This window comes from Gymnoscopelus microlampas (genome assembly GCF_963454915.1).
Source record: "Gymnoscopelus microlampas genome assembly, chromosome: 6".
NCBI classification, from domain to species: domain Eukaryota; kingdom Metazoa; phylum Chordata; class Actinopteri; order Myctophiformes; family Myctophidae; genus Gymnoscopelus; species Gymnoscopelus microlampas.
This window is the reverse complement of record NC_139943.1, coordinates 39,118,940-39,133,848: the sequence shown is the minus strand read 5'-3', so window position 1 is coordinate 39,133,848 and position 14,909 is coordinate 39,118,940. Positions and strand designations below refer to the sequence as shown.

The 14,909-nt window shown below is 41.7% G+C and overlaps 3 protein-coding genes across 3 annotated transcripts in view; 2 read left to right on the top strand and 1 right to left on the bottom strand.

Moving 5' to 3' along the window:
• The window catches only part of mapk8ip2 (mitogen-activated protein kinase 8 interacting protein 2), a 46,974-nt gene that overhangs the window by 20,981 nt on the left and 11,084 nt on the right, over nucleotides 1–14,909 (bottom strand). The gene's annotated exons all lie outside the window — the stretch shown is intronic.
• LOC311047348 (gastricsin-like) lies at nucleotides 1,649–5,886 on the top strand (the record flags this gene model as incomplete). The annotated part of the gene is made up of 9 exons (XM_084060038.1): nucleotides 1,649–1,701; nucleotides 1,817–1,961; nucleotides 2,515–2,632; nucleotides 3,009–3,127; nucleotides 4,020–4,219; nucleotides 4,706–4,822; nucleotides 5,041–5,188; nucleotides 5,488–5,586; nucleotides 5,722–5,886. The coding sequence occupies 9 exons, from the start codon at nucleotides 1,649–1,651 to the stop codon at nucleotides 5,884–5,886; spliced, it is 1,164 nt and encodes a 387-aa protein (XP_083916164.1).
• LOC311047335 (gastricsin-like) lies at nucleotides 9,378–13,940 on the top strand (the record flags this gene model as incomplete). The annotated part of the gene is made up of 9 exons (XM_084060020.1): nucleotides 9,378–9,430; nucleotides 9,546–9,690; nucleotides 10,137–10,254; nucleotides 10,684–10,802; nucleotides 11,214–11,413; nucleotides 11,579–11,695; nucleotides 11,911–12,061; nucleotides 12,365–12,463; nucleotides 13,776–13,940. 9 exons carry the CDS (start codon nucleotides 9,378–9,380, stop codon nucleotides 13,938–13,940), a joined length of 1,167 nt encoding a protein of 388 aa, XP_083916146.1.

Below are 14,909 nucleotides of genomic sequence, written 5' to 3'. Positions count from 1 at the left end.
TGAGTTTCCAAAACATGGAATATCCTCAAGAGTTTAAAGGGGACTGTGCAAGTCCCAAAATAAAGATTTTTAGCAACCTCTGCTGGTCACTACCGTCGTTGCAGGTCTTTTGCGGATTCCTGCATTACCCAGAATTCCATTTGTTTTCACAGGAAGGCGGAAGCGTTTCAAAAAGCGTTCTTTTTGTTGTTTTATACTATCTGCGGATAATTTCTCTTAGCCAGTGGAGCTTTAGTTACCGTGAGCTGTGTTTTCTTTTGCTGTTGTTTTTCCATCTTCAAATCCTATAATGCCATAAAAACAGCATGAAATGTATTTTTGTTACTAGCACAGTAGTTTCGTGGGAAAGACGCCCCTGTCTACTTTCAATAGAAAATATGTTTATAAAAGGCTTTCGGGGGTAAAATTCATGGAATGGGTGTTGTGAAACATTTGCCACTCACAAAAGATATAAAATGTTACTTTAGTTTTTTTTTTTAAGTTACCTAGTATTACTTTAACCTCCCAAGCTACAAAGTTGTTGAATGTACAGTAAGGGGCTGCCCCCCAAACACTCTACCTGATCACACAGAAGGTGTTGGGAGGGACATCAATATGAAGTATAGTATGTGTCATCCATTGCAATAAGTCTGGTACTGTATCAATTAAACAAATGAACCCTAACGCCCCTATTCTGGCGGTGAACATTTGCAGAAATTGGAAGATCTATAAGCTCACAACACGCTGCATGGCAACATGCATGCAGCATACAAATATCAAATCCAGTTCAAATCTAAATAAAAATGAAATATAATAGAGTCAAAATATCAAATATACAGTACTGTAGCCCTCTAATACAAAGACTATTAAAAGTTAATATTGTTGTGTGACACAGGGACGTTTGATAAGACTGTGTGTTCAAGGTGCTACTGATATTAAAACCTTGATCTAACACATCCATTTTCCACTTGTGGAAAAGTTAAAGTCAATGCCATATCTATAGACTTGACCTTGCTTATATGAATGTGGTGTCGTATCTACGTAACTGGAAAATAACATAGCGCTGACAGAGCATTTTAGTAGATTTACAAACAAGGACATTCAAACAAAGTTTGAGCAAAACAACTGGGATCACATACAGTACAGTACTCTATACAATTTCATTTTCTTTTCTTTTTCCTGCAAATCGGTATTCAAGGGAGCAATCTAATTTGGATGGGTATTTTTTAAATGTGAAGAGAATTTAAACATTAATTTGTTTTAGAAATAGACCCAAAGTTTTCAGGTGCTATATTATGGCGGTATTTATCACAACTATGGCAACGTTAATAAGTGCCAACTTCCCTTCAGGTCACCAGGTGTTACATGAAGCCTTTGTATTAAAGATTCAACACAGCCACCAGGTACAATATGTACCTTCAAGAATACACCTGAAATGAAACACCCCTTCACTCATGTTATCATAAAGATAAATAAAGTGCTTTGTGAAGTGTTGTGTAGGTGTTTGTTAAGTTCACTATCACAAAAAAGGTGATATGAAGGCAATACACTGTATAAATACTTGATTTAGGAGATGATAAGGGTTTGATATAAAATAGTATATAAGGCCTGTTCTACTCCTTACTGAGGTGTATTCATCCTGGAGTGTTGTGAGATACAGGGGAGAAACATGAAGTGTCTTATTATTCTAGTGTGTGCGGTGCTTGCCGAGGGCATCCACAGGTAAGGAACTGCTTTCTTTCTATACCGCAAATTCTATGACCGGTACCTTTTGACATGCTATTGGAAACATTGGGACCAAACATATTTGTTTGTCTGTTGTGCCCTCTTTTCCCAGGGTTCCTCTTACTAAGCATAAGTCCATGCGTCAGGCCCTGAGAGAACAGGGCATCGAAATTCCCTATCAGGATCCTGCTCTGAAGTACTACCAGGGAAATGAGTTTGCTGGCTCCGCCAACATGTACATCAACAACTATGCTGATGTGAGAAAACCTTGATTAAAGCAACTATGTCACTTCACTGTCTTTCATATAAATACTACCTACTGCAATCACTTCTGTCTTTCCTTTTGAGAAACTCACAGAACATGCAATGTCCAATTGGAATTTCTGTGATTTATTGTAGTAAATAGCTATAATGGTAGAGGAATTAAAGCAAAGCCTTACAGCAGGTTTTGATGTGTCCCACTTACAAATTCCACACATTAAAATTGAAAAGATTTTAAAATGTTAATTGTGTTCAGTCATTGTGATGGATGTCAGTCCACATAGCTGAAAGAACATAAAAAAGAACATTTTCTAAATGTTTGGCAAGATTCCCAAGAATACAAGGGAATTCAAATCATGAGATCTTGAAGGTATATACAGTACCTTCTGACATTTGTCACATGCACCTGCATATCAGGAAACCTGATAGCCACAGGTGACTGTAAAGTCAGACACATATATTACAGAGTATTATTAGCCAACCAAGTATACAAGATGTGTTGTTTTCCTAACTATCTGGCTGTAACTCTAACACATGTGCTCCCACCAGACCACCTACTATGGACCCATCAGCATTGGGACCCCCCCTCAGTCCTTCCAGGTGCTGTTTGACACTGGATCTTCCAACCTGTGGGTGGACTCCATAAAGTGCAACACTCAGGCCTGCAGTGAGTACAGACCGTCTATAGTGGAAATGCTGAAATCAATAAACATGAGCCCACAAGTAGCATCTATAACTTTGAACTTAAATGTTTTTTATAGTGTTTTCAGAAAGTTGGACACTGTTGTAGACTGAGATTACATTACTGTTTTGTCATTACATAAAGACTGGCATGCTGTACAGAACATGCAGTATATGGGATTCGAATGTTGAAATTAATTACAAGAATATCAACAGGCTCTGTGGGCATAAGGATTGGTTCGTATGATGGGAGATACCACTGATCTCCTGATTTAATTCAACTGCCAGTCTGTAGTAATCTGTAATAGTCTGTTTGGTGGAGAGCTACCCTTTGTGATAATTCTGACCTATGCTATTTCCAGACACTCACACCAAGTTCAACCCCCAGCAGTCCTCTACCTACTCTGCCAACGGCCAGACTTTCTACCTGCCCTATGGAGCTGGAAGCCTTTCTGGAGTTTTTGGATATGACACCGTCAATGTGAGTTTAAGTAACCATGGATCTCTGTCACAACTAAATAAACCCCACAGATGACAAAAAGGTGTCTGTTCCAGAGATTCACAAAGATAGACTGCTTACTGCCGCTGTAATCACACACCCTGGGCTTTAATTCAAAATAGGCTTAAATTGTCTAAACATTCCCCTAGTATTATTACAATTACAATATAATCATGACAGTCAATAACAACAATATATCAGTACAACATTTTAGTGTATAGTAGAGTAGGCCTGACAACAACTCCCGTGACAAGGGAGGTTTCCCCTTGGCTGAGCAGTGGGTGTTTGGCTTCCTCAAATTCAGGTGGTTTACATTAGCACTTCTGTATCTGACTGAATCCCCTCAATCTTAATGTTGTTAGTTGTTTACTTATGCAATGTAATATTGCGATTATGGAATAGTTACCATCAAAATAAAACATATCAAAATGTATTCATATTGCGGGATATTTCTCTCTCAAAATAACAACCTTTTTGCGAGTGTTATCTCTGTTATCCTGGAAATACACGGGGTCCGTCTGACTGACAGAGAGAGTCCTTGTTTACTCGGCCACACTAGACAACTTTACTCAGACTGGACACATAGAGAAACAAAACTTTACTGTTAGCTCAATCTCATTGTATTTAAAATATTCGATAGAAATTATTTCTTTTTTAATGCCAGATTTAGCTACAACGGCCGCAAACTTCCCATGCAAACTGCTAGCTTAGCCACTTAGCCGGCTCTGCTCTAGACTCCATCTGATCAGCCCAGCTGATTTTTATATTTTGATTAGGTGTGCTGTCATGCTCGTTTGAAACACGGGTAGATAGCTAACCAATCAGATTGCTTCGTCGGAACTACCTGTTGTTTACTTTGTGATGTGTACCCTAGATTGGTGGCATTGTGATCAACAACCAAGAGGTTGGTCTGAGCACCAACGAGCCCGGTCAGAACTTTGTTGTGGCCAAGTTTGATGGCATCATGGGCCTGGCCTACCCCTCCATCTCTGCCGGAGGAGAGACCCCCGTTATGGACAACATGATCTCTCAAAACCTGCTGAATAACAACATTTTCGCTTTCTACCTCTCCAGGTATCCAAGCAGCATGCACTGTACACTGAAAATTAACAGTGTTACACCTCACATTATAACAATGACGGAGCTACTCTTAACGCATTCAATCTGGGAACGCATCTGTGTAATTTTATATTTTAGCAATAGCCATTATTTTATACTTTGGCTATTCAAAAATAGCAGATATACAAGCTCATAGCTTGTAGATCTGCTATTTTTGAAAAATCATGAAAATATGTGCAAATCTTTGAATATATATATATTTTAAAGCGAACATTTGTAACTCATATCTTTGCTTCTGGGGGTACCTGGAACAAAATATTTTGAGATGGGGGTCCGCGACCAAATACATATCATCTTGACATGAAAAAGTGTGAGAACCACTGATATTATAGCAACATACGGTTTTCAGAAAACTGTTAGGATTTAGAAGACATTTGCGTTCCCGGATCGAATGGAATGAATGAAGTTTACAGCTAAGCTGTGGGATATTGTCTTGTCCAGGGGAGGACAGCAGGGCAGCGAGCTGTCCTTTGGAGGAGTGGACACCAGCAAGTTCCAGGGCCAGATCAACTGGACTCCTGTCACTTCTGAAACCTACTGGCAGATTGGCGTTGATGGGTTTGTGCTGTTTTAAAGTTCCAATTTTCCCATAAGATTCCATCGGAGTGAACAGCATGGCAAACAAGTCAATCTTACATGTCTGCTTGAATGCTATAGTATAGTGTTGTGTTCTCTAGAATCAACGTTACTTGTATATTTCTGTTCACATGTTCCTTTTTAGTGTTCTCCACCACTGTGCATTCTAATGGTATTGTAATGGGTGTGGTGCCTTGCAGATTTGGGATTAATGGCCAGCAGACAGGCTGGTGCTCTGGGGGCTGTCAGGCCATCGTTGACACTGGAACCTCCCAGCTGACTGCCCCTCGCCAGGTGATTGGAAACATCATGCAGGCCATTGGAGCCCAGCAGAGCCAGTACGGAATGGTAAGGACACACACACAAGCGCGCGCGAGCGAGCGCACAAACGCGCGCACACACACACACACACACACACACACACACACACACACACACACACACACACACACACACACACACACACACACACACACACACACACACACACACACACACTAAAGTTGAGGGCACAAAGAATGACACTATCATATTTGATTTCCTTCGTGAGGCTGGTTATAATTCAGCTAACATGTGTCAATGACCCAATATCATGCTCCTACTGTATCCCTGTCCTTACTGTATGATGTCATAATCTCGTTTTCCAGTACATGGTGAACTGCAACCAGATGTACAACCTGCCAACTCTCAACTTCGTCATCAGCGGGGTCTCCTTCCCTCTGCCTCCCTCTGCTTACATCCAGCAGGTAAGTTCTCTGTTTGCATGAGCGTGTGCAAGCCAACATACACATGCACCCAGGCAGTGTTTCGCAATAGGCCTACTGTATATGCTTGCGCAATGTTTTGATGAAACTCACATCTTATCCTGTCTCCATCTGTAGCACTACCAGAATGGATACCAGTTCTGTTCAGTGGCCATCAGCCCCACCTATCTGCCCTCTCATAACGGACAACCACTGTGGATCTTTGGTGACGTGTTCCTCAGGGAGTACTACTCCGTCTACGACCGCACCAACAACCGCCTTGGCTTCGCCACAGCTGCTTAAACATCACTGCTGTGACCTGACCGTACCCCCAAAACCTGCCCGCATAATGATTACTGTGTTTATGTTTGACCAATATCACAGATATAGTTTGATGATACCTAAGCTAATGTATGGACTTCTTGCCATTCAAGATCTGGGAATTGCTGAAACTTTCCTTTGGAGAGGCTTTGTGGGTAGTTTACAAGAAGACCAACTTGCCTTTCAAACGATCTGTACTGTGTTGATAATGAGTCTGAACCATCTTTGGCAATGATCAATGTTCAGTTTGAGGCTTGAGTAAGCTATTTATAATGTGGTAAACAAAAACATGTTTGTTGATTTGTTTTGAATGGCTAAGCAGAGAATTTGGTTTTAGTTGAATGAAAGCACACATTTATTGATGAGAAATAAACCAATTACAAATCTCAGCACTGGTCTCCTTTTAATTCCTTTTAAATAATCAGGTTAGAAAATAGGTATACTGTAGTTTAGAGTTTCCCTTCCGTTTAGAGTTTCACTTCCATCAGAGCTATAGGTCATCTACAGTGTAGTGGAAATCTTTAAAATAGTTGATGGAGTATGATACTGTATATAGAAAGAATAATACAATTATAAATAAAAATTGTAGATCAAACATTTAAAGTTGATATATTCTAATATGTTCTTTTTATCATAGCCATGGGCTAAGCAACATAAAAGGAACTTCTCATTATTTCATTATTGTGCATTATTGTGCATTATTGTGCATTATTGTGCATTATTGTGCACAGTGTGTGTGTGTGTGTGTGTGTGTGTGTGTGTGTGTGTGCGCGCGCGCGTGCGTGCGTGCGTGCGTGCGTGCGTGCGCGCGCGCGCGTGCGTGCGTGCGTGCGTGTGTGTGTGTGCAAATTGGCACAATTAACACTAATCAATGCAGTGTGAAAGCATTTTTCTGACTAGAGTGAATGCTTAATAAAATGTGGCAATTATCAGTAAAGTGAGTATCAAAGTGACAGTGACTCCATGGCTCCAAGCATAGGCGACCTTTGCCTCTGTCAGCAGGGGGGCAAAGGAAATATATGAACATATATGTTTTTATAAATGCAACATATATGTGACATATTCGAAATTGGACGCCTGCATATATGTCTCTACATATGCGTACATAAATATATCCATATATCTCTGCTGTCCGGCAGCAATCAGCTAACTCCAAAACGCTCATTTTTCAGGAAATTAAGAAAACCTTATATTTTTTAAAACAAAGCAATACTGCCTCATCAAAGTTGGTATAGTGACTTTATATATTGTCAGATACGTGCATGTATCATTATATTATCACCACTTTACCCAAATCCAGCTCAAGTGGAGTTAGGAGTTTTGTCCAAACAGCTGACGCCTGACAATAGCTTCAATCGCAGAGGTTTCAAATGGGGGGTTTCAAATGGGGGCTGCCAGCCCCCATTTGAAACCTCTCCCTCCGCTGCCCCGGGCTGGGGCTAAGCTGACAATAGATCTCCAAGCTCACAATGCATCACGTGTGAATTAATGCCCTGATGCTTCGTGACACTTATTATATAGGCCTACAATAATAAATAGGACTTTAAATATTACAATAACTTCTGCAAAGAAGGTTTCACAGAGTTGGAGTTTCAGTAGAACTAGTGAGAGAAATGCTATGAACTCCTTTCTTGTCACATTGCTCTCCTCATTAAACACTTCATAGACTTTAGAAATAGAATTACTTGTTTTCATAACATTAGCGTCAGTGCTAAGTTTGATAAACAGGTACACTGCATAGTTTTAACAGACTACGGGGGTAAAAAACGTCTTGCAGTTTGTTAATCTGCTGCTCCACGGTAGATCTCCTCCTCTGTCTGTGTGCGCTCACTGCGCTGTGCTGTGGAAGGGTAGCAGGGAGAGGAGAGGGGGTGGAGTTGCGTGGTTTGATGGACAGTTTGAGGATCCAATGGAGTTGGGAGGTTTTGTCAGAGGCGATATGCGGCATCAATTTGTATATATATAAGCTATATGAGACATATATTTACTATATATCCACAAATATGCACATATATGAACCTGAATATGGCATATACTGTATGCAGCATATATTCTGCATATACTTGCCATATATTGCCAAATATAGAATATAATACATTTAAAAAAATTGCCCCCCATATAGAATCGCCACTGACTCCAAGGGTATGGATGAGTAACCGACATCAATATCAAGTATAGTATGTGTCATCCATTGCAATAAGCCTGGTATCCATTAACCAAATGAACCCTAACGCCCTTGTTCTGGGGGTGAACATTTGCAGAAAATTGCAGATCTATAAGCTCTCAACACGCTGCGTTGCAACAAGTTGTGAGCGTGTAGATCGGCTATTTTCGGTGAGGATATTTGGTGTAAAGGGAAAAAAGGAGGGGACCATGTTTAGACCCCTGGGGGACCCCAGTCAACTAAGTTTATAGGGTTTGAGAAGTGGTTAAGCAGCGGTTAAAACTTGGCAGAGAGAATCAAGGGGCAGATTTTACAGTATATTTCACTGCAAACATGGCATGGACTAGCTAATTTTTAAAGCAGTAAATACAAATATCAAATCCAGTTCAAATCTAAATTCAAATTGAAATATAATACAGTAAAAATATCAAATATACAGTAATGTAGCCCCCTAAAACAAAGACTATTAAAAGTTAATATTGGTGTGTGATACAGGGACATTTGATAAGACTGTGTTCAAGGTGCTACTGATATTAAAACCTTGATCTAACACATCCGTTTTCCACTTGTGGAAAAGTTAAAGTCAATGCCATATCAATAGACTTGACCTTGCTTATTTGAATGTGGTGTCGTATCTAACTGGAAAATAACATACTGCTGATGGAGCATTTTAGTAGATTTACAAACAAGGACATTCAAACAAAGTTTGAGCAAAACAACTGGGATCACATACAGTACTCTATACAATTTCATTTTTTATTTTCCTTTTTCCTGCTCTTCAGTATTTAAGGGAGAAATCTAATTTCCCTGCATATTTTTAAATGTGAAAAAAATGTAAACATTAATTTGTTTTAGAAATAGACCCAAAGTTTTCAGGTGCTATATTATGGCGGTATTTATCACGACTATGGCAGCGTTAATAAGTGCCAACTTCCCTTAAGGTGTTACATGTAGACTTTGTATTAAAGATTCAACACAACCACCCGGTACAATATATCCCTTCAAGAATACAGCTGAAATGAAACACCCCTTCACTCATGTTATCATAAAGATGCATAAAGTGCTTTGTGAAGTGTTGTGTGGATGTTTGTTAAGTTCACTATCACACAAAAGGTGATATGAAGGCACTATACTGTAAACTAATTATACTTCAAAGGCAAATAACATATTCCGAGTCTGAAAGAAGGGTCTCATCTGATATGATTTAGGAGTTGATAAGGGTCTGATATAAAATAGTATATAAGGCCTGTTCTACTCCTTACTGAGGTGTATTCATCCTGTGAGAGAGCTGTGAGATACAGGGAGAAACATGAAGTGTCTTATTCTTCTAGTGTGTGCGGTGCTTGCCGAGGGCATCCACAGGTAAAGAACTACTTTCTTTCTATCCCACAAATTCTATGACTTGCACCTTTTGACATGCTATTGGAAACATTGGGACCAAACTTATTTGTTTGTCTGTTGTGCCCTCTCTTCCCAGGGTTCCTCTTACTAAGCATAAGTCCATGCGTCAGGCCCTGAGAGAACAGGGCATCGAAATTCCCTATCAGGATCCTGCTCTGAAGTACCACCAGGGAAATGAGTTTGCTGGCTCCGCCAACATGTACATCAACAACTATGCTGATGTGAGAAAACCTTCATTAAAGCAACTATGTCACTTCACTGTCTTTCATATAAATACTACCTACTGCAATCACATCTGTCTTTCCTTTTGAGAAACTCACAGAACATGCAATGTCCAATTGGAATTTATTGAAGTAAATAGCTATAATGGTAGAGGAATTAAAGCAAGGCCTTAAAGCAGGTTTTGGTGTGGCCCACTTACAAATTCCACACATTATACTTGAAAATATAAGAATACAAGGAAATTCAGATCATGAGATCTTGAAGGTATACTATATACTGTACAGTACCTTCCGACATGTTTCACACCTGCATATCAGGAACCATGACACAGGTGACTGTAAAGTCAGACACATATATTACAAAGTATTATTAGCCAACCAAGTATACAAGATGTGTTGTTTTCCTAACTATCTGGCTGTAACTCTAACACATGTGCTCCCACCAGACCACCTACTATGGACCCATCAGCATTGGGACCCCCCCTCAGTCCTTCCAGGTGCTGTTTGACACTGGATCTTCCAACCTGTGGGTGGACTCCATAAAGTGCAACACTCAGGCCTGCAGTGAGTACAGACCGTCTATAGTGGAAATGCTGAAACCAATAAACATCAGCCCACAAGTATCATCTATAACTTTGAACTTAAAAACATTTTCACATGTTTTCAGGAAGTTGGAAACTGTTGTAGACTGAGATTACAGAACTTGTGTTTTGTCATTGCATAAAGACTGGCATGTTGTACAGAACATGCAGTACATGGGATTCATATTTTTGATTATTGGTCTTTGGGAAGCTAACATGCAGAGAGAGGGTCATGGAATTCGGATGCTGATATGAAATATCAACAGGCTCTGTGGGCATAAGGATTGGTTCATATGACGGGAGATATGACTGATCTCCCGACTTAATACGACTGCCAGTCTGTAGTAATCTGTAATAGTCTGTTTGATGGAGAGCTACCCTTTATGATAATTCTGACCTATGCTATTTCCAGACACTCACACCAAGTTCAACCCCCAGCAGTCCTCTACCTACTCTGCCAACGGCCAGACTTTCTACCTGCCCTATGGAGCTGGAAGCCTTTCTGGAGTTTTTGGATATGACACCGTCAATGTGAGTTTAAGTAACCATGGATCTCTGTCACAATTAAATAAACCCACAGACGACAAAAAGGTGTCTGTTCCAGAGATTCACAAAGATAGACTGCTTACTGCCGCTGTGAACTGGGCTTTAATTCAAAATAGGCTTAAATTATCTGAACATTCCCCTAGTATTACTACAATATAACCATGACAGTAAATAACAACAATATCAGTACTATACACTAACACAATTAGTGTATAGCAGAGTAGCCCTGACTGAAGCCCGGAAGCCTAATAACTCCTGTGACCAGGGAGGTTTCCCCTGAGCAGTGGGTTTCCTCACATTCAGGTGATTACATTAGCACATATGTTCTCTACCTGACTGAATCCCCTCAATCTTGATGTTGTTGGTTGTTTACTTTGTGATGTGTGTACCCTATAGATTGGTGGCATTGTGATCAACAACCAAGAGGTTGGTCTGAGCACCAACGAGCCCGGTCAGAACTTTGTTGTGGCCAAGTTTGATGGCATCATGGGCCTGGCCTACCCCTCCATCTCAGCCGGAGGAGAGACCCCCGTCATGGACAACATGATCTCTCAAAACCTGCTGAATAACAACATTTTCGCTTTCTACCTCTCCAGGTATCCAAGCAGCATGCTCTGTACACTGAAAATTAACAGTGCTCTTAAGTAAAAACACATACCAAATATAACATCATACACTCTACACCTCACATTATAACAATGAAGCACTCTGTCTTAACACATGAAGATTGCAGCTAAGCTGTGGGATGTTGTCTTGTCCAGGGGAGGACAGCAGGGCAGCGCGCTGTCCTTTGGAGGAGTGGACACCAGCAAGTTCCAGGGCCAGATCAACTGGACTCCTGTCACTTCTGAAACCTACTGGCAGATTGGCGTTGATGGGTTTGTGCTGTTTTAAAGTTCCAATTTCCCCATAAGATTCCATCAGAATGACCAGCAGTTAATCTCACATGTCTGCTTGAATGCTATAGCATAGTGTTGTGTTCTCTAGAATCTAGATTAGACGTTACTTGTATATTTCCGTTCACATGTTCCTTTTTAGTGTTCTCCACCACTGTGCATTCTAATGGCATTGTAATGGGTGTGGTGCCCTGCAGATTCGGGATTAACGGCCGGCAGACAGGCTGGTGCTCTGGGGGCTGTCAGGCCATCGTTGACACTGGAACCTCCCAGCTGACTGCCCCTCGCCAGGTGATTGGAGACATCATGCAGGCCATTGGAGCCCAGGAGTACCAGTATACCGGAATGGTAAGGACACACACACACGCACACACGCACACACGCACACGTTCGCGCACACACGCACGCACGCACGCACGCACACACACACACACACACACGCACGCACGCACGCACGCACACACACACACACACACACAAAGACACAAAGGCACACAGAATGACACTATCAGATTTGATTCCTTCGTCACCATGTAATGGTAGGAGGTTCTAAACATGGTGAGGTTATAATTCTGCTAACATGTGTCAATGACCCAATATCATGCTCCTATCCCTGTCCTTACTGCATGATGTCATAATCTCGTTTTCCAGTACGTGGTGAACTGCAACCAGATGTACAACCTGCCAACTCTCAACTTCGTAATCAGCGGGGTATCCTTCCCTCTGCCTCCCTCTGCTTACATCCAGCAGGTAATTATTATTGTTATGTTTTAGCGGTGCCAACCGCTCTACACTTGACTTTGTCCGTATGTACGTTTCAGCCTGGGATGCGCAAACAGCTATAACTCCAGTTTGCAGCATGCCACCAAGTCCAAATATGGTATGTGGACTTAGACCACCAATAGGGACGAGCATGAATTGCTGAAGTTATCAAAGAGGGGTCCAGGGACCCCCAAGCACGGGATGAGCACAGGATTTTAAACAGCTATAACTCCACTTTGCAGCATGCCACCAAGTCCAACTTCGGTATGTGGACTTAGACCACCAATAGGGACCCGCATGAATCACTGAAGTTCTCCAAGCAGGGTCCAGGGACCCCCAGCACATGTTATGTCCGTCCGCCCGTTTGAGCCCGGGATGAGCACGGGATTTTAATCAGCTATAACTCCACTTTGCAGCATGCCACCAACTCCACCTTTGGTATGTGGACTTAGACCACCAATAGGGACGCGCATGAATTGCTGAAGTTATCAAAGCGGGGCCCAGGGACCCCCAGCGTATGTTATGTCTGTCCGCCCGTTTGAGCACGGGATGAGCACGGGATGTTAAACAGCTATAACTCCAGTTTGCAGCATGGCACCAAGTCCAAATATGGTATGTGGACTTAGACCACCAATAGGGACGAGCATGAATTGCTGACGTTATCAAAGAGGGGTCCAGGGACCCCCAAGCACGGGATGAGCACGGGATTTTAAACAGCTATAACTCCAGTTTGCAGCATGCCACCAAGTCCAAATTTGGTATGTGGACTTAGACCACCAATAGGGACGAGCATAAATTGCTGAAGCCCCGCCCCCTCTGTCTTCCCATTGGCTGGCCTTTAAACAGCCATAACTCAAGTTCTCAGCATGCTAGGGAGTACAAATTTTGTACATGGACTAAAACCACCAATAGGGAAAAACTGTAATTACTTAAGCCCCGTCCCCTCTGTCTGCCCATTGGCTGGGCTTAAAACAGCCACCATTCCAGTTTGCAGCATGCTACCACGTAAAAATTTGGTAAGTGGACTCAGACCACCAATAGGGACGAACTGAAATGAGTGAAGCCCCGCCCCAAAGGCACCGCTTCCTTCACACAGGGTGTGATTTTTTTCTTGAACATACATTACATTAGTGTTGTACACATTCAAATGCATGCAAAAACGTTGGAGCACATGTTTCTGTTTGCATGAGTGTGTGCAAGCCAGCATAATGCACCCGGCAGTGTTTCACGATATACTGTATGCGTCACGCATGCGCAATGTTTTGATGAAACTCACATCTTATCCTGTCTTCATCTGTAGCACTACCAGAATGGATACCAGTTCTGTTCAGTGGCCATCAGCGCCACCTATCTGCCCTCTCATAACGGACAACCACTGTGGATCCTTGGTGACGTGTTCCTCAGGGAGTACTACTCCGTCTACGACCGCACCAACAACCGCCTTGGCTTCGCCACAGCTGCTTAAACATTACTGCTGTGACCTCACAGAGAAGGTGAAGAACATGTTTGTTGATTTGTTTTAAATGGCTAAGCAGAGAATTTGGTTTTAGTTGAATGAAAGCACACATTTATTGATGAGAAATTACAATTACAAATCCCAGCACTGGTCTCCTTTTAATTCCTTTAAAGTAATCAGGTTGGAAAATATGTATGCTGTAGCTTAGAGTTTCACTCCCATCAGACCTGTATTCTAGGCCATCTACAGTGTAGTGCAAATCTTTAAAATAGTATTCAAATAAAGTTTGAATATTCCAATATGTTCTTTTTTTATCATAGCCATGGGCTAAGCAAGGGACATGAAAGGAACTTCTCATTATTGTGTGTGTGTGTGTGTGTGTGTGTGTGTGTGTGTGTGTGTGTGTGTGTGTGTGTGTGTGTGTGTGTGTGTGTGTGTGTGTGTGTGTGTGTGTGTGTGTGTGCGTGCGTGCGTGCGTGCGTGCGTGCGTGCGTGCGTGCGTGCGTGCGTGTGCGTGCATTTGCACAGTTAACACTAATCAATGCAGTGTGAAAGCATTTTTCTGACTAGTGTGAAAGCTTAATAAAATAAGCGATTATCAGTAGAGCGGGTATCAAAGTGACAGTGACTCCATGGCCGAGGGCGCTTTTTAGCACAGCGGGGCAGAGGTAAGGGCATCCCTCAAAACCGAATAAACGCTACAGATGTGGAAAACGGTCCGACAAGAGCCACTACAGCTAAAGGATGCGGTACTCTCATACTCTCCAAAACTTAAACTAACTGCACTTATCTCTGTTCTATCAGAAGGTCTTTCATTTGTCCCTAGACAATTTGACATCGAAATAGTTCTGAGACATTGATGGCATCTTTTGTCTTTTTGAAGGTGACATGCTGAATTGCATGAGTTCACAAGATTTCAATAAAAAAGATCCCAACTTGAAGTTTACTGAGCTTGGGATAGAGTTAATTTCCCGGATA